The sequence below is a fragment of the Etheostoma cragini genome, chromosome 5, assembly GCF_013103735.1.
Source record: "Etheostoma cragini isolate CJK2018 chromosome 5, CSU_Ecrag_1.0, whole genome shotgun sequence".
Classification (NCBI taxonomy): domain Eukaryota; kingdom Metazoa; phylum Chordata; class Actinopteri; order Perciformes; family Percidae; genus Etheostoma; species Etheostoma cragini.
Window position 1 is genome coordinate 18,653,123 of NC_048411.1, and position 18,408 is coordinate 18,671,530.

At 42.4% G+C, this 18,408-nt stretch overlaps 1 protein-coding gene across 5 annotated transcripts in view; it reads right to left on the bottom strand.

Annotated features, from left to right (window-relative positions):
• Nucleotides 1–2,606: 2,606 nt before the first annotated feature.
• Nucleotides 2,607–18,408, bottom strand: part of cabin1 (calcineurin binding protein 1) — a 39,487-nt gene continuing 23,685 nt past the window's right edge. For 4 of the 5 annotated variants that reach the window (XM_034871320.1, XM_034871319.1, XM_034871318.1 and 1 more), the window contains 8 exons: nucleotides 15,581–15,744; nucleotides 15,391–15,487; nucleotides 14,581–15,264; nucleotides 11,735–11,809; nucleotides 7,859–8,120; nucleotides 5,251–5,409; nucleotides 4,879–5,081; nucleotides 2,607–4,769 (listed from right to left, as the gene is read on the bottom strand). In XM_034871320.1, coding sequence (XP_034727211.1) covers nucleotides 4,626–4,769; nucleotides 4,879–5,081; nucleotides 5,251–5,409; nucleotides 7,859–8,120; nucleotides 11,735–11,809; nucleotides 14,581–15,264; nucleotides 15,391–15,487; nucleotides 15,581–15,744 — 1,788 coding nt within the window. In that variant the 3' untranslated portion in view covers nucleotides 2,607–4,625. The remainder of the gene's footprint in view (nucleotides 4,770–4,878; nucleotides 5,082–5,250; nucleotides 5,410–7,858; nucleotides 8,121–11,734; nucleotides 11,810–14,580; nucleotides 15,265–15,390; nucleotides 15,488–15,580; nucleotides 15,745–18,408) is intronic. The other variant, XM_034871316.1, reaches the window with a different exon arrangement.

The window sequence follows — 18,408 nt, forward strand, 5'->3', positions numbered from 1 at the left end:
GTGTTGCTGTCTGACTCAGAGTTGAGGTGTACGTTTCAGCAGTGGCAGTGGCAATCTCATTACACACACACACACACACACTGGGTCTGGAGGCGACAGGTGTGACTGTAAAGGCCTCGGTGCATGGCCTTGGGACAGACATCAGGGGTGGTCAGCCTTATGTAACAGCGAGCCTGGGGGCAATCTGGACTGGACGACACATCAGGAGAAGATTTATAAGCACTGCTTACCAAAAACATGGTGGACTTTGTTAAAGGCCTTAAATACACTTCATAAAACAGTCATTTCCAACCAGGGGTACTTGTACCCCAGGGGGTACTTCTGCTGTTGCCAGGCGGGTACCTGGCAAGTTTTTGGGGCAGCTAACTAATTTTAAAGAAAAAATAAATGATGATTTGGTTAAAAAAATGTGAACACCTGAGCACTCCATGTTGCAGAAATGTAAGGGCGCATGAAAACTAAAAGAAAGGACTCAACAGTTAGCTAAATGACTCGCTAAAAACGAAATGGAGAGATGGTTGAAACGTTAAGCTTTACTCCACGTAGTAGTGCAACTGCTGATTAAACCAACTTCAAGTATTATTGTGATCAAGAGATATAGTGTTATAAATTTGTGAACCTACACTAATGGTACGTGAGTTCATCTGACAGGGCTGGACCTCAAACAAAAAAGATTGGTAACCACTGCTTTCTACAGCGACTTAATGTCAAAGTAGAGTCAATAATGAGGGATGACAGGAGGACTGATCATCTTCAGTTAGGATAAACAGCCGATACCTCCTTTTCAAACTGAACCCCACATATCTCATGCCCGATTCCACTGTGGCTTCCTTTCCTGCGTCTCCTCCTGGATCACCTTTGGCAGCGATATCCAACCCTCCCAGGTGTCAGTCCTTTGGCCATTTGCTTTAACTGCACCGATCCCCTTGTGCTCGACAGTTAACAGCTGCCAATATACAGCCAGGGCCCGGGGATCAGACGGCTCTGCAGCAGCCTAATAAAGAGCCCCCGGAGTGGACTGACGAGAAATCTCACACCTTTCGCTCGCATTAGCCATGCAGCATGCCCTTTTGATGCTTAATTGGCCACTTTGAGGGGTTTGTAGAGATAGCAGCCCCATGGCTGGAGACAACATGATGTCACAGGAGACCGAACATTACCCACATGGCATGGGAAATGCCTTCACCTGGCAAACAGGTCGACTGTGATTTCACTTTATCTGCTTCGAGACAGGATTCATAACAGTGTGTCTAGTTTATGATACAGCCGAGACCTTTAATCCAAAGGTCTGTGTGCAAATAACATCGAGCATATGCTGTATTTCTCTCAACAAGAAAACGGACTTGATCAGTCCGATTTCATTAGGGTAAACGCAGATTCATCAATTTGCTTTATAGTTTGCAGAGATTTTTGAAAAAACAAGCTGCTTTACTGTGAAAAGAATCTCTTACGCTATGTATGCTCCCTGGCATCCCTGACCGAGTGTAACTCCAGAGTGACCCGTGAGGCAGCAACTGGGGGCCGGGTGAGCTCACATTTGGTCCACCACATAAGAAAACAAACCTATCTAGCTTGCCTGGCAAAGGGGGCAAATGACAACTTCACAGCACTTCATAAGAAACTCCTGGAAGTTGCTAATGAAGACTAATGACTTCCCTCGTGTCGGAGACTTCACACCAGAGTGTACAAGCCCTTTGACCACAAAGTCAATGTGGTCAGCGGGGTGGTCCACCACAGAGCCCACAGCTCCACTCCCACTGGAAGAAGATATCTATTTTAGATTTCAGAACTATTTAAAAGTCCACTAATGCCCTTCTTTTTTTTTTTACATTTTACATCCTATTGAACGTTTTTTTCCCCTCATCTGAATCAAGGGTCTAAGACTGAGGCTGTCGTATTCTGTACGGCTTTTTAGGCAATGTAAACACAATTAACTATCCTGTAAGAAAACATGGTGGTAGTTTTATAATTGCATTATATCAGCCTGTAGGATTTATAATCAACAGTTATTAAAGTATCTTAATAATAGGCCTCTTTCGCATTCTCTCCAGAAATGAGCTGTCACCGTTATGTGTTGTGTGTCCATGTGTGGCCCTGACTGACCTGTGTTTTAGTGAGTGTCCATCACCATCCTCTTTACAGAATACTGGGACACCTTCTGGCTGCGGCCAGCCCTGGAAGCACGCGGATGTCCCATCACGTCCAAGAATCACCTGATGATCTCGTGGAAGATGATTATTAGATGATCTCTAATATGAAACAAACTAAATGAATGTTAACACCAAACCTCAATAGACTGGTTTTAGCCTCGTCATTTGGACTAAAAAAATTCTTCTTTGACAGGAAATTTAGTTCACTCTTTTATGGTGCACTTGTCCTCGCCCCTTTACGTACTTTTGTGCCGCCCTCTAAAACAACTGTTTGATTGGTTAAAAAAAAGGAAATTAAATAAGGATGCATGTATACTTCACCTAGATACAGGAGTATTGTCCGCTAAACAATTACAGCAGTGAACTAAAGGAGAAATGCTCCTGTCAAATTATGAGTACAATTCAATTTTTCTGGTTCAAAAAGCTGTAATTTTTGGTTGCCATTTTTGTTTTGAGTTACATGTTTGGGAATTATGATAAGGTAGTCAAACTGGAAGCGAACTTTGTTTCGACCACATGTGAAGTACATCATTAGGTTACCCCATTAGGTTTTTAATGTGTTCATAACAATATTTAGTGTCTTTGCTTATGCATTCTGTCCAGTCCCATACAACATCATACATGTAACAACATCACGTTAGCATCTTAACAATGAAAGAACATCCGTCTGTTGTCGGGCGACTGGGTTTAAGTAGTTATACTGTACGTGTTGTAGGATGCTGGTAGTTTTGCTCTATAGATAAATGTTGAGAATGTTGATTTTAAGCATATGTCTTATAATAAACCATAGTTCCCGCAGTCCCAGGTGGTGCTACCTAACTGTTTTCCTCAGAATCCCAGGAGGTCTGAGCGGTGCCGACAGTTAAGTTCATACAGACAACAAACGAAACCATCGTCTCATTGGAAGCAAGGTCTCATGTTGATAACATTCTATACAGATCTGGATATTAAGCACACAGCACAAATATTGTGTTTCTCAAATATATTTTTGGTTCAACATCTATAATGCATTAAGTCCAAACAAAATAGAGAGAGGTGGGGGGGGATCTCAACCCAGTCACTCTTTTAGGCGTGGTACATTCCCACAAGAACAATAGAAAAATATGTTACACCAAAGAAATGAACAAAAACAAGGAAATAAAATACAAAACATTTTTGTGTGATAGTTTACAATTATTCATTTGTGTCCTTTTCCCAAAAACTTTGGACAGCTTTCAAGAAACAATCAGTAAACATCTTTCTTTTTTATAGAAAACAATCTGTAAAAAACATTCTGTTGTCTTATTATGACACATTTACCAAAATGGTTTTTCATGCAAAGGCATCATTAGCAAGTCTTCTTCTGCGTGCATTTCAATTCCACTGAAGTCAGGAGCGAGCGATTCTCCTGGCCGTGACTCGCTTCCTGGGTTGACTGAAATTGAACCTTAATGTTTACACTCTCACACAAGCACACACTTCTCCAGCTTAATACTCAACCCATTAAAGGCCAAAAACATTGGAAAGATATTTGGATTGTGATATGTACAAAAGCTAATTCATAATAACTGAAACCCCTTTCCATTTCATTCAGATCAGTGCTGGTGACATAACGACTTCCTGGTAAGAACTGTTCCTCTTAGCTACAAATGCACACCAAAGAAAAGAAAAATATACGTATAGGACAAAATATTACAAAGTAGTAGCACAAAGCTAAGTGCTAACTGAAAAACATCCCACACGTTAGTGTAAACATTTCTGCTACAGGTTGTGAGGCCCTTTAGTGACACAGACCCCGAGAACCTCGAATGCAGCCGATTGTCTTTATTTCACCCTTGTGTTGATTAAAATAGACGATGTACCAATGAAATGTATCTTGCAGATGAAATTCTCATGCCAAAGCAAGTGATCAAAGTGGTGGACAGCAGGCACATGCTCCTGAGCATCAGTCCAGACCGAGGCACCTCAGATTGGAGAGTTCTCAGACAAAGGTTAAGCTGCAGTTAGCACAGAACAAGAAAATAAATAAAATGCATAAACGCGGGACTGGTTGGCTTTGAAGGCCGAAAAGCCTTCTTGCCAGATCCAGTGAACGTCGGGGTGCAGGAGAGCTCGATAAGTTAATGTGTGATATGCATAAATGGCACATTATAGATGATGTGAGACTAAAGCCATCACCGTCTGCCGACAAGCAGAGCAACATGACAAGTTTGGGAGTTTTTCCTGTAATGCACATGAGGGAGCAATAGCATCAACGAAGACAGCAGCTGCAGTGACACACACACACACACACACACACACACACACACACACACACACACACACACACACACACACACACACACACACACACACACACACACACACACACACACACACACACACACACACACACACACACACACACACACACACACACACACACACACACACACACACACACACACACACACACACACACACACACACACACACACACACAGCCTTGGGAGAGGCTCAGACGTCCATGTAATCGTCCTCCTCGTCCGACTCGCTCTCCAGAGACGACTCCTGGCTGGATGTCTCCTGCACCTCCAGCGCCGGCTGGCTCAGGGTGTCCTTTTTGACTGTGGCTGCAGACTGAGATGACAGGATGACGTTCTGTACAGGAGCAGAGAGAAGGGGTCACGGTTGAGTGTGGTTTAAACACCTGCATGAACGGTTATGTACGCTCGCCCAAAAAACACATATTTAAAATCAAACTGCATACCTTAAGTCTTTGTTTGGTTTCCTCTGAGATGCTGCCTTTAGGGGAGAGAAGTGTGGGTGTTGGAGGTGTTACTGTGATTTCTGGCGGAAACTTGGTAACGGTGGAAGGAATGAAAAGCTTTGGCATGTTGGCTGGGACGCGGGAGCGGATTCGACCGGGGTCTGGAAGCTTTGACTGCTCATCGCTGGCATACTGCTGCTGGTCTAAGAGAGACAGATAAGAGGACATTTCTAAATATGAGAACATCTTCAAGGCACATGAAGTAACTGAAAGTCCTGCTAGGTACTGTTTAAATTGGAATATCATCAACTTAACCTGTGTCTCCTTCTGTGGCCTTTTATTTCCATCACACTTTTATTTAAAGGTTCTGACCTGGGCAAGGTTGTGCGGTGCTACATGTGGCCATTTCCTCCTGGAACCAGCCTGCTGCGGACTCTTGCCCCTGGGATACAGTGGCGAGTTTCATCTGATGACAAAGGTGTGACTCCTGCTGTCGGTACGAAAGTCCCTCAGAGTGCTCCTCCCGCTCCTCTGTGGGAACAAACAATACACATGTTGAAGCTATACCATCAGCATTGGGCCCCCCACAGAATTAGGCAATTTTACAATATTTGTAATGCTTCACGAAAACACATAATTAATGATCTACTCAGATCCCTAGTCCACAAAGTTAATGGCAGGAGATGCGGTGACATAAGACACAACCACTAATCAAGGATGGTCAGTTACTAAGACATAGTGAGTAAAGATGACAGTATCCTGATGTAGAAATTCAACAATAGCATGTTCCTGTTAACATTTACTGGCAGACAATTTACTGACAACAACTTTTCCTTCATTAGACCGCTACCTGAGATGAGTATATGTCAACTGACTGCAAATTTCCTCCTGTAGCTCAGACAGAACCAAATGAAAACAAAAATTATATAATACTCCCTCAGGCTTCTCCACTTACGTTGCCCAGGAAACCATTATATAATACACTGCAAGGTTACTTAATGCTAACGTGTGTGCGTGTGTGTGTGTGTGTATATATTATATTATTATTATTATAATATAATATAATATACACACACACACACACATAATAATAATAATAATATATTATATTAACTTGAGAAAATATTAATTGATCCACACAAAAATACTATGCAGTGGCGGCCGGGTCAGCTCAGTTGGAGCGGGTGCCCATGTATGGAGGGTTACTCCTTAATGGAGCGGGCTTGGGTTCAACTCCGACCTGCGGCCCTTTGCTGCATATTATTCCCCCTCTCTCCCCCCTTTCATTTCTTTAACTGTCCTGGCAATAAAACCCTAAAACTGACCAAAAATAATCTTCAAAAATAAAAATAAAATACTATTTTTTATAAACAAGAGGCTGATCATTCTAGCACAGCACCCATAGCTGGTTGTCATTAGGTTTATGTTTTTTGCTTGATTTAGAGTAGATTTAAAGTAAAGTCCATGTAATTTAACATAGCTGAAGGCTCTGACACACCAACCCGACGGCCGACCGCCGGCAGAAAAGGCAGTCGGACGGATCAGTCGGCTCCTGTCTCTCAAAAAAGTGCCTCGGAAAGCACCGAAGCAACGCCGATTTGAGCGTACATTCTGTGTGTGCAGACGGTGCTAATCTGTATTGTCGCCCAAAAAATTGGAAGAGAGACAAAGGCAAAATCTCTACTGACTGAGCATTTATCTGACAGAAATAAAAGAAAGCTACCTTAAAAACAATAGGACTGCCTTCAGTCTCTAAATACTGTCCCCTAGTGTCTCAAATGGCCTACAATAATCTAATGATTGTCAAAACATTCTCAATAATAACTAGATCTAATATCTATAAAGAAACATACATCACCAAAAAATACAAATTGAAGATTCAAGCTCACAGGTCCAATTAGCATTTTTAATCAGGGGATTCAGACTGAAGACACAGGGTCCAACAATTGCATCTTTGTTGAAACAGCAAGCCAGAATATTCATGATGAGGCGCAGCGATTATACTGCAAAAAACCCTCAAAAGCTCAGAGAAAGAGTCACAATCTGGAGGACCATGATTCCTAAAACTCTTGTGTTGACAAAACCCAAAAGGCAAAATGTAAGGAGAGCAGAGTGTGGTGTTATGTAACAGATCTGTGGAAGGCCACAGGCACCCCCTGCTAACCAAATTGACTGAAGCACTTTAGTCTTAAACAGACATACACAGTGTACAGTGTATGCATAAGTTTACACACCCATGCTAAAGTTGATTAAAACAAGGAATAAAAAAAAAAAGAAATTGATCTTAATGCCTTAATTAAAAAAAAGGAAAATACATCTTTTAAGAACAATTTTCTTTGTAAATGAATAATGTATTGTAAATAGATAAATGTTCTTCCTTAAAATGAATACTATTTTTAAAGGCCAGTTATTTCATGGATTCAGGATACTATGCATCCGATAAAGTTCCCTTGGCCTTTGGAATTAAAATAAGCCCCCCCACATCATCACATAACCTTGACCATTCGTAGAGATTGGCATGGTTTTATTTCAGTTAGCTTAGCAGCTGGTTTGATTTGCATTTAGAGATGATCTTATGGAAAGTTCCCAATGCCTATCTCTAGGTAAGGTGAAGGGTATGTGATGATGTGAGGCTAGTTTAATTCCAAAAGCCAAGGGAACTTTATCAGGATGCATAGTATCCTGGATACATGACATAACTGGCCTTTAAAAAAATCTGCCAGCTTCTATAGGAATTTGACATAAGGTGTCTATTTTCATGCCCCTGTATTTTAAGGAAGAACATTTATTTATTTACAATACATTATTCATTCACAAAGAAAATTGGTGTCTTAAAAGGTTGTATCCTATTTTTTTAATAAAGGCATTAAGATCAATTTCCAAAAGATGTTTTTTTTCTTCCTCTTTTTAATCAACTTTAGCATGGGTGTGTATACTTATGCGAGCCACTGTACATGTGTTGGAGTGGAGGCCACTGTACCTGTGTGTGGTAGGAAGGCCACGGCTGCAGCAGGGAGGCTAGCTGCTCTGCGGTGCTGTGCCTGATCGTGGAAGCCCGAAGCTTGAGGTCTGGACAACTTGCTCAGCGGCTCGTACGCCACTTTGGCCTGCCCCTCCGGGCTGGACAGCGGGTGGCAGGCACCGTGGCTGAGGAGGACAGGAGTCGGCAGAGAGGCAGGGAAGAAGAGGTCTCGGTGCTCCTTGTTGTACTTGGGTGTGGTCGGGGCATCGCCTGCAGACTGCTGGAGACAGAAGAGCAGTGGTCGTGAGGAGGTGGGATCCCTCTGCAGCGTTAACTCTCCTCTGAGAACTGTGCATCCTCCGTGGAGACAGAATCTGGCTAAAGACTCAGACTGGCCAAAGAAGCAGAGGGAGCAGCAGTCGATACCTCAACACATCAGCAATATCAGTCTAGGCTCTGACACATCAGCAGTAAAGAAATCATTTACAGAGTTGCACTGTCGTCCCCCAGGGGTTTAGAGGCTTACTTTGTGTGCTGGATTCAGTGTTGGGATCTCATCTCTAGACCACGCTACATCCTTCTGAGCCACTTTCCTGTGTGTTCTTTTGAGGACCACTTACAAACACAAGAGCTGCACAAACAACCTGTGACAACAGCCGCCCTGCTCCCACAGCCGCTGTCATGGCAACACCAAGGAGCACAGAACACACCTCTAGTTTACAATTTAAAATGGATGAAAAGTTGGATGAAAACTACCATTTATCCACATGTAAAACCAGCTCTTCAGTCTAATGTACTGTAGGAGCTGTATCAATATGTAACTAGCTAAAGAACTAACTGTATATCTAGTAGAATTGCACTGCCTTAATAACGCCAGCATGTGAATAGGACTTCAGATTTACCACAGACAGTGCTTCTATGTCTCAGCGGTACATCTGATTATAAAATGTCTTCCAGTTTTGTCAAGATTTCAAAAGCCAAGAGGTTCAGTACCACACTACTGTCATGACAAGCAGGTTTTGACAGATGAGGCATACTAGCTCAAGATAATTTGGCAATAACAAGAGCTCTCATACCATTTTTCTCAGGCTCTCTGTTAGGAGTTTAAGTCAAAGTGTCCTCTGAATCACAGCTGTATATATTCGGAGCTCCCAATGGGATTCACACAGCAGAGCAGAGGAAAAACCAAACAAACAGAAGGCAGCCTTCCAAAAGCTTGGACAGATCCTTCAGCTCAACACAGAGCAGTTTGAAGCATGCAGCAGCTCCACAACCCACTTTGATGATTCAGCTCTCATGAATTAAACATTGCCAACAAAGACAACAGCAAGTCAGCTGGACCATGTGTGTATTCCAAAAACACTGTACCTGAGAGGATTGCAGCACATACATGGCACGCGGCGAGCCTGTATGTTCCTCAAGTGTCGGGTGTGCGGGGCTGAGAGTGGGCTGTTGGCAGCCAGACCGAGGACCCAAAATGTGAATTGAAAGATGGTTCTGTGTAATTATTGAGTTGGGGCTTTAAATCAGATTAGAGCAGCCGTGTTCAGGTTTGGTCATCTTTCCAACATAATTGAAAGACCGGCCAAGCAAACAAATTTCAATTAAATTGCCTTCCAAAATGGGACATTTTGGGTCCACAGCTCCTTTGTGAAGCAAATGTCCATATTTTTTGATGAGTAACACCTCAACATTCTTCCAGGCCTGCTGATACACAGAAGAAGAGACTGCAGTGTTCTAATAAAGCACCCTCCTAGTCCCTCAAAGAGCTGCTCCATCTCAAGATTATGAAAATATACCAGGCGTTTATTAAGTGCCAGTAACAAAGGGCCTTGTCATGCTTTCCTCCTGATATGGCACTGAACTAAGGTGGAGCAAACAATAAACAGAGCACAACACGTCCAATTTTCTGGCTGAGCACTATGTGAGCAGATCTCGCTCTGCACTTGTGGGGGCTTGAAGGGACGCGTGTAATCTGTAAGAAGAAGGCAAGAATGTTTCATGCCCTCAAGCGGAGAACTCCAAGGTGCCTACTCACATTTCCCACTACATACAAGCGCAACCAAAAAAACTAAAACACGACAGGAGCTGGTGGCACAATAATTGCCCATAAACAGCAGTTAGATCAGACTGCAGAAAAAGCTAGCACGCAGAAGCATCTTTTCAGCATTAAGGGAAAAACGAGAACACATGCAGGCTAATTATCATAACATCTAACAAGTCTTCACGTTTACCTGACAATTATCCCAGCAATCACATCGAGCTGACAGTTGTCAGAAGACTGAGACGTGTCTGGTTAAGACTCCACATAAGATTTTACTATTAGTTACCAATTTAACAACAAAGGGTTATAATGAAATAAAAACAAGTTTTCAAATTAAACAGTGTTGGATGAGTTTGAAGTTGGTATGTTGCTATTAAACCATTTCCACTGAAGACCTTCGTTTAAAATGTTTAGGTGACCCAGAAAGCAATTGTTTCTAAATTAGATTTGATTTTGAGGTCAAGCATTATTGCATGGAAGTCAAATACAATTTGTTTTGCAGTAAAATTAGACACAACCATTTAGTATTTGGTGCGGACATGAAGTGCATTAAGGTGTTTTAGAATTTTACAAGTAAACTGAAAACTGATTTCAAGTGAAGTGCGCACACAGCTGTTTCTGTAAATAATGATTCTAATTCCAGCTCTGTGCCTCATCTGCACCATCATCTCTGTGTCGTGCGTTTATGCATGAAAAAGACACAGACGAATTAACAGACAAAACTAACAAAGGCAACAAAAAGATTCATGCAGAAAACAAGATGATGTGATCAGTGAACTAGGAGAACAGAGATTTATTTGCCCACAGCTACTTCTCATGAACCTGAGGTTTGGGGAACATCACCGTGACAACAGGATGTGGGCAGAGAGACTGTGTGGGCAGGAGGAGGGATATGAGGAAGGGGAAGTCACCGACACAGGATGAGGCCAAGCAGCTTATAATTCAATGAAGAATATGAGTACTGAAGACAAAGCTGAGCTAATAGTTGGTTTTGCAACAACTGAACCAATTAGAGTTTCCACAATTAGACACATATATTTATGTATTTAGATTATTCTGTTATTTTGTCTTTTAAAATCATATGCACATTACCTGCGCAGATAAGCAACATGCATTCCAATGCTCAGTTGAAACCAATGACAGGTTTAACTATGGAGTGAGGCTGAAGGGACATTCACACCACGCTTTGGACTATATTTAACATTGGCAGGCTAAAGCCTGAAGTTATTCATGTTTTGCAATTCTTACTACAGATGCTGCATGCTACTTCCCTACATATTACACAAGTACAAAACATCTATTCTTAAACTTACTAGTATAAGCTACACAGCAGGGAAGTACAACTTGCATTCAACCTTGGATTGGCAGCTGGGTGGGCTGTGCCTCATCAGGACAACTCAGATAGATATTTTTCGCACACGTTTGCCATGCTGGAGACCAGACTTTCATTAATATCGAGTATGTCAGTGAGGTGCCATGTTGGTTACAGCTTTTCCCGATATTATCTGCTTGGTTAAACCTTTACCTGCTGCAATGAAAAACAGAGCTGAGGATATTTTCTTTTGCTATTCGTTTAAAAAGGTTGTGTAAAACAGTGACACTAAAATGCTGGTGCATCATAAAATAGTCTCAGGTAAAGCCTTAAATCCTCAAAGTTTTACCATGTAAGAGCTATTCCATTACATGAAGGGGAAGAGACAAGTATTTGGCATCGACTTGAATGAAACAGGGATAGCTAGAAAGTACGTTTAGCTATCTATATAAATGTGAACTATAGTTTGAGCTACGATGTACAAGGCCAACAAGGCCGCAGAAGGACATCAGATGAGCATGCGGAAGAAGTGTTTTACCTGTCTTTGGGCAGAAGTAGCCAACTGTATCTGGCAGAACTTCACAGCTTGGTCCAGGGCTACATCCTCATCAACCTGAGACAGGAGAAAAGGCAGAACAAGGAGATTAGAAAAGAGCAAAACATTTTCATATGCTTGAGGTTATTATGCAGTGTCAAATCTTTTTGTACATCTTTGTTTATCTTCAGTAAAACCTGAGGCAACACTGGAGCAGTGAGTATATACTGCAAATTCATCATACATTTCTGAGGTGACCTCTGTAAACACCATGTTAATTACTCACTATATCTCCACACTAAAGCCAAACCAGCATATTCTTCTGATTCTGTATCAAAGCAAGTAGGATGTCTTCTGCCTCTGATCAGAGCACCAGCAAAGAAAAGGCTCACATGAAGGTCCTGTACAGCGAGTGGATATGTGGGAGTTAGCAAGCTTAGCCACAGCCCAACATCGTCCACGCAGCAGTAATCTTGTTCACATAGCTGTTATGTTCCCTCCAGCAACCTGTTGGATGCAGCGGTTCAGGGACCCCAAAGGAAGGGATTTTACAGTAGTCTCATTCTAGTTATTAAATGATGCTAATACGTAAATGGACTGAGTCAAGTTTCAGTGTGTCACAAAGTACAGCCCTCTGCTTTCAATTCATGACTAGCTCACTGCAAACCTTCTTTGTCAAACCACATACAGTTGCCAGGGAGGACTTATTGCATAACTTCACTATTAGTTTTAGAAAGACCTTTCACATAATATGGCAGGACTTACTGTATTATTGTTTTGGGCATTTTTGGCCTTTAATTGAGTAAAGACAGGCAAGGGGAAGACGGGGGGGGGTGGGGCACTTATGAGTCACTCGCTACCAAGTGAGGTCACCCCAGCACACACGGTTTTCTGATGGCACAAAATTCTTTCAGATTCTGTCTAGAACACACAATTTAGTGACTCTTTTCAAATTTGCCACTTTAAGAGTGAACTGAAAGAAAGAAAAATATTGGACTAGAACATGGAGAAATATTAACAAAAACACAAAATAAGGTTAAGAAAAGATGCAAGATATAGATCTAAACTATAACCGCATGCAGCTGTGCAATGCAGCGGACCACAAAATCACAAAGCAGCTGCAGTTTGTACAAGTAGGTGCACAAACAGAAGATGCTTCTGGAAAATGTCCAGGGCAGGCATTTTAATTGCACAACTCATCTGGTGACAGGAAACACGTTGTGGCTGGTTGTGGATACTCTCTGGATGGGTCTGAGAAATTATTCTCTTTCTGTCTCTCAAAGAGCAAAGAGAAAACATGCTAGCTCTAACCCAAGCACAGAAAAATGCTACTGAAGCACGCCCTTCTCATCCAAGTCTTCTTTCCCCTCGCCTTGTGTGCTTCTACTCAAGCTACAGCTCTCCCACATTGAACAGCAAAATGACATGGCAACTTCTGTATGGCCAGCATCGATCTTCAGCTCAATATAGCTATGTAAGCTGAGGTGGGCTGTTGTTCTGGAACTACATCATCAGAATGCCACAGAAAGCACTGTGTGAAGTTTAACTAATTTTTAACAACTGAGGAACATTTCTTTTCTCGAGATACGAGGAAAATCCTCGCTTCTTTAAACACAGCAGGATAAGGTTAACATAATGTTTTATGAATTTCACGTTATATTCGATAGCAGCTTTTTTCCTGCTTCTGCTATGAACTATGGCCCGTCAGAAGTTACTATAAAGTTATAACAATAATACATTTTGCCTAATAGTCCTAAAATTTAGCATTTATTTTACAGAGATTTGGTCTCTGGTATGGCACAATGCCACTACATATCTTTACTTTTTGACAAGTTTGATTGGAAATAATAAATAAATCAACAATGACGGATCCACAGCAGCTCCCCACCTACTTGTGACATCATGATGTAAACAATAAATAAATCCCAATTCATCTTAAAAATCCCCCGTGAGGCTACTTTTAGACTCAGTAGCCTGTTTTAGGAGTAGGAGCAAAAGACACTGAGGTTGACTTTGGGTTTCTGAAAGTAAAAACAAAACCGCACTATGAGCCATTTCATTGCAGTGTTTGAAAGAGGGAATGTCCCTCTTCTACAGTGGCTGTTGTGTTACTAATTCAGTTAGAAGAGAGGTTTCACATTCACAATTTATTGTAGGTGGGCTCATATCAAGCATACATGACTGTACAAAAGTTATGCATGCGCATGCACAGCGGCACTCTTAAACCCCTCGTTTCCAATGGCTTGCCGCTTCTGCACACCTGACGCATGAGGGTTCAAATATACAGTAACACAAACTGTCACAGCCACACTACCACACACCATGCATGTTGCACACACAGCGGCAGTTGCTTTCCAAACACTAGGGAGTGTGCAGTAGAGAGAGGGAAACAGAGAGAGCGAGCTGTGATCACCGGTGAGTATGAAGTTAGCAGTAACGTTACAGCTGTGAACTCAGCAATGCAATGTGTTTATTTGTTGGTAAAAAAAATGCTACAACTCCTCAAGGCCCAGGCCAAGATCCCGTGTCTTTCTTGCTACCTGCTAGTTGATATGAAAGGGGTTTGCTGGCACTTCAGCAGAGGCTCTCTAAATGAAGGTGGCTGATTTTTAAGGGGATCTTTAAGGTGGACCAGCTGTTCTCATTTTAGTAACAAGCTGCTCGTCCAAGTTTTTCTTTAGTGACCTCTCACGTGCTGCAACTGACAACCACCAACCTTTATGCAAATAAATATTGCAATTACATAATAATAACAACATAATAATCATCTAGCCCTCTAAAAACACAGGGAAAACCCTGATAATGCTGTATATATGCACAACATAAACTATATCTGTGTACATTTTTACCTGTTTTATGAGCATATAAGTCTCTGACATGATCTTCTCAATGCGTGCCAGGTCGTACGTCATGACTTTCTGGCCTTGCTGCCACACCCTATAGGCATCAAGCAGTAACGTTTTTCCGGACTCCGCATCTTCAAGAAGCTTCCTTTTCCTGTTTGGCCTACGTGGTAAACCCTGATCAGTCCCGGTGGCTGCCATGGTGACCTTTGGTGCCAAGGCTTGGAGCTGCTGCTGCCTGGAGCTGATACTTAGCTCCTCTAGGGACAGCTCTGGTGTCCGGCTGCTGTCAGTCACTTTCTGCTGGGACTCCGCTGCACTCAGCGAGGTCTCAGCCTCCACTTGGTTGCCATGAGAATCTGTGGTAATAGAGGGCCTCATCCAGCGGCAGGTGTCCAGCTCCATTGGTTCCTCCAACCCTGCTTTGTGCCCCTCACTGCCAGCAGTCTCCACCTTGCCAGTATAGATCTCCTGAACTTTACTCCCTTTATCCATGGATAGTGGTGGTGGGTTGAGTTGTGCCTGAGAGGCTTCCCTGGGCCCTGTGTCTGTGACACAGGCTCCCTCTGTGAGTCCAGGCTTCTTGGGCAGTGCATTTTTGCTGTCCTCTGAACGTGGCCTGTTGGATGCGTCCGTCGTGGTCATCTCCCCCATGGAGGGCCCAGGGGCTTTGTGAAGCTGCTCAGACACCTGAAAGAGAACAGAACCTGTCAAAACATGAAGTGGGGGCATGCCAGATGTCTAAAAGGCTCCCAGCTCTGTGTGTGTGTGTGCTTGTGTGTGTGTATATATGTGTAGTGATTTGTGCTTTCTTACCCCAGTGAGACTGTTCAGATTGTCTTCCAGGACTTTTACAGTTAGGAAAAATGCTCTCTTGGCCAAAACCTGACGATCAACATCCCGTAAATACTTCCTTCATGGAAGAGAAAGAAGCAGGATGAGAGATGTCATCGAACAAATAAATAATAAAAACAGAAACAACATGACATGCAATGTGGGTCCTTACTTTCCCTGGTCGGGGGTTCTCTGCAGCATGAAAGAGACTTTCAAAAGAGTATCGTGATCCTTAAGCTGAGACAGCACCTCCAGTAAGAGGACAATGGATCTGTTCATATGAGATGCAAAACTTCCGGGGCGATCAATCTCATCTACTGGAATACGCCAGATGCCCTGAAGGAGGAGGAGAAAAGGCAGAATCTGAATGAAGTTTGACGGTGCCTCGAAAAATAAACAAAAATATTGTTTTTTTGACAAACTGCTAGTTAAACGTAGCACAAACACAAACATGTGGTGTGGCCTTAGCTTTTAGTTGAGCAGAAACTTGATTTCAAAACATGGTTCAGTTACACGTATTTAAAGTATCTAGGAGGAGTTGCCTTCATGCAACTACTTTCCCATTTGATTGAACTGGCCAAAAGGCTAATTTGTGAAATTCTGCATTTATGACTGCTCTATGCTGTTATTACAGGTTTCTAAGGATTATGGAGTGTATGACACACGGAAACAAGCAACAGGAACACATTAAAAAAAACTGACAAGAAAGAAAGCAGAGGAGAAAGAAGAGGGAGTAATGGTAGGTAAAAACATGGCATTCAATCAAGAAAGCTCTAATGAGAGGATGGGAAAGCTGCAGAAGAGGTGTCTGGCCATGTGGGAAAAGGGGGGGGGGGGGGGGGGGGGGGGGGGGGGGGGGGGGGGGGGGGGGGGGGGGGGCTTTTTCTCTGGGCGCACATGATAGGCAGCCTCATTAGTGCTCAGCTCTGTCCAAGCATTGCAACAGACCAGAGCCTGGCTGCCAACAAACACAGTCCTCCTTTACAGAAAGCGTGATGAGGTGCTTTTTTTGGTGGACGAGTTCACCGTGTTCTGTGAGCACATGTCCTCTCAGCAGGTGGAGCGTGCGAGGTTCTGCTCTCTGAAGCTACTGATGCAAGTGCAGATGGTGGCCTAGGCTGTGTACAGTCATACAGCACATGTCGCAGAGTACAGCTTCTGGCCTTAGAAAATGTGTGCGAGACAAAACAAAGATGACCACGTCATGTTGGAACAAAATAAATGAGGGCTCTATCGACTGCTAAAGGCACCAGTGAGACTTGTGCTCCTCCTTACAGACAGCTCCAGATTGTCAGATGACATTTTCAAAGCCACCGGAGAGGAACAAAGCAGGAAAGAGAGTCAAAAGAAACCTATCAAAACAAATCCCATTCCTGAGGATGGACTTATAGCCTGCTCAGGGACAAAGTGTCTGGCCATCTAAAGCGTAATATAGAAACTCAAGACTTCCGTGTTTATACACATTTTGTTAAGAAATCCTAAATCAAGGATGAGTTTCTCATTTTTAGTTCACGACGGCAACTAAATCTATTCTTACAGGCATCTGTTTGGATATTGTTGATATATAATAAATCTCTTCTGCTCTGATACACAGAGGGTTAAAGCAAGAAACCATTTGTGAGCTTGAAATGCTGCCCTGGACAAAATGCATACAATGTATTAAATTAAGTATTATAGAATTGTAAAACTGCACTATGCCTGAGCCTGAGAACTTTAAGCCCTGTCTGATACAGGAGCAGATACATTCAGGTAAAATGATCCCAATTCAAAATCTGGAGAATTTATGTCCAAGTAAATAACACTTGAACTAGAATTTGTCTTGGTAGTTGGTGCAAACATTACATCTAGCTGTCAAGAAAACACTTTTAAGAACAAGCGTGTGGCTCCAATGCCTGTGTAAAATATAAGAAAATAAGAAGATGTGTTATCATTTGATGTAATCAAGCAGGGCTTGGGAAGGTTTAAAACCTTTCAATGCACAGATTAGCAAATGCCTCCAACAGCAACGGGACAAGTATGATGAGGGGGTGGGCTCCACTCAGAAAAACAACTCTAATGGAGGAGAGTAATTCTTCATTAGAGAACCATCCAACCACAGCAAACCTGTTTAGGGGAAGCAGAACCATGGCTTTACACAGATTATGCTGTAGCGCAACAGCTAAAGCAGATTTGTAAGACTTTAACTGCAATGATTATAAGCAGCCCCCCCCTCGTTTTTGTGAGAGAAAATATGACCAATGCTTGATATCTAGAGCATCTACAGCTTTGGCAGATGTAGCCAATACATCACACAAAAATCAGACGGATTAAGATGCATAACAAACAAGAGATAACTGCATGACCAGAGAATCCTTTTGTACAAATGGAATCTGATCTTTCCTTAGATCATTTTCTGTTTTAAAATGGTTTCTGTTTGGTTGACAATGAGGAGAACTATAAGAAACATCAAATTAAGTAATCCTAGTTTGTCAATGATGTATTAAAAACAGCAAAACAAAGCAATACTTATGCAGCATGACAAAAAAGGACGACCAACAGGGACAAGGCACTGACAGTCCCTCTACTTCCTTGTGTAAAAGCCTGAGCCAAAACAGAATGCTGGCTGCCTGCTGAACAACATTTGGAGGAAAAGCCTCAATCTGCATTCTAATCAACTTCATCTACTCATGTCTTTACATGCCATTAGTGAAAAGAAAGGTACATGCACAAATTATGACCCATGGTACCACTTACTAGGCCTCAGGGAAGTTGCACAATCTCAGTGTTAATGTCTCTTGTAGCAATTAGCAGTCACTAGTGCAGCTTACTGTGACAATATTACTATTTCAAACCTAAAATACAACTTTAGATTGAAGATATTTTGAGACTTGAAGATGGCCAGTTACCTACTAAGTCTACCAGCATTTGGCAGGTAGGTGGTGTAATTTTCATCGTACTCCATTCTTCCCAACATTGTTACATCTTAAATGCAGACATCTGAACAATTAGGACCTAATCTTT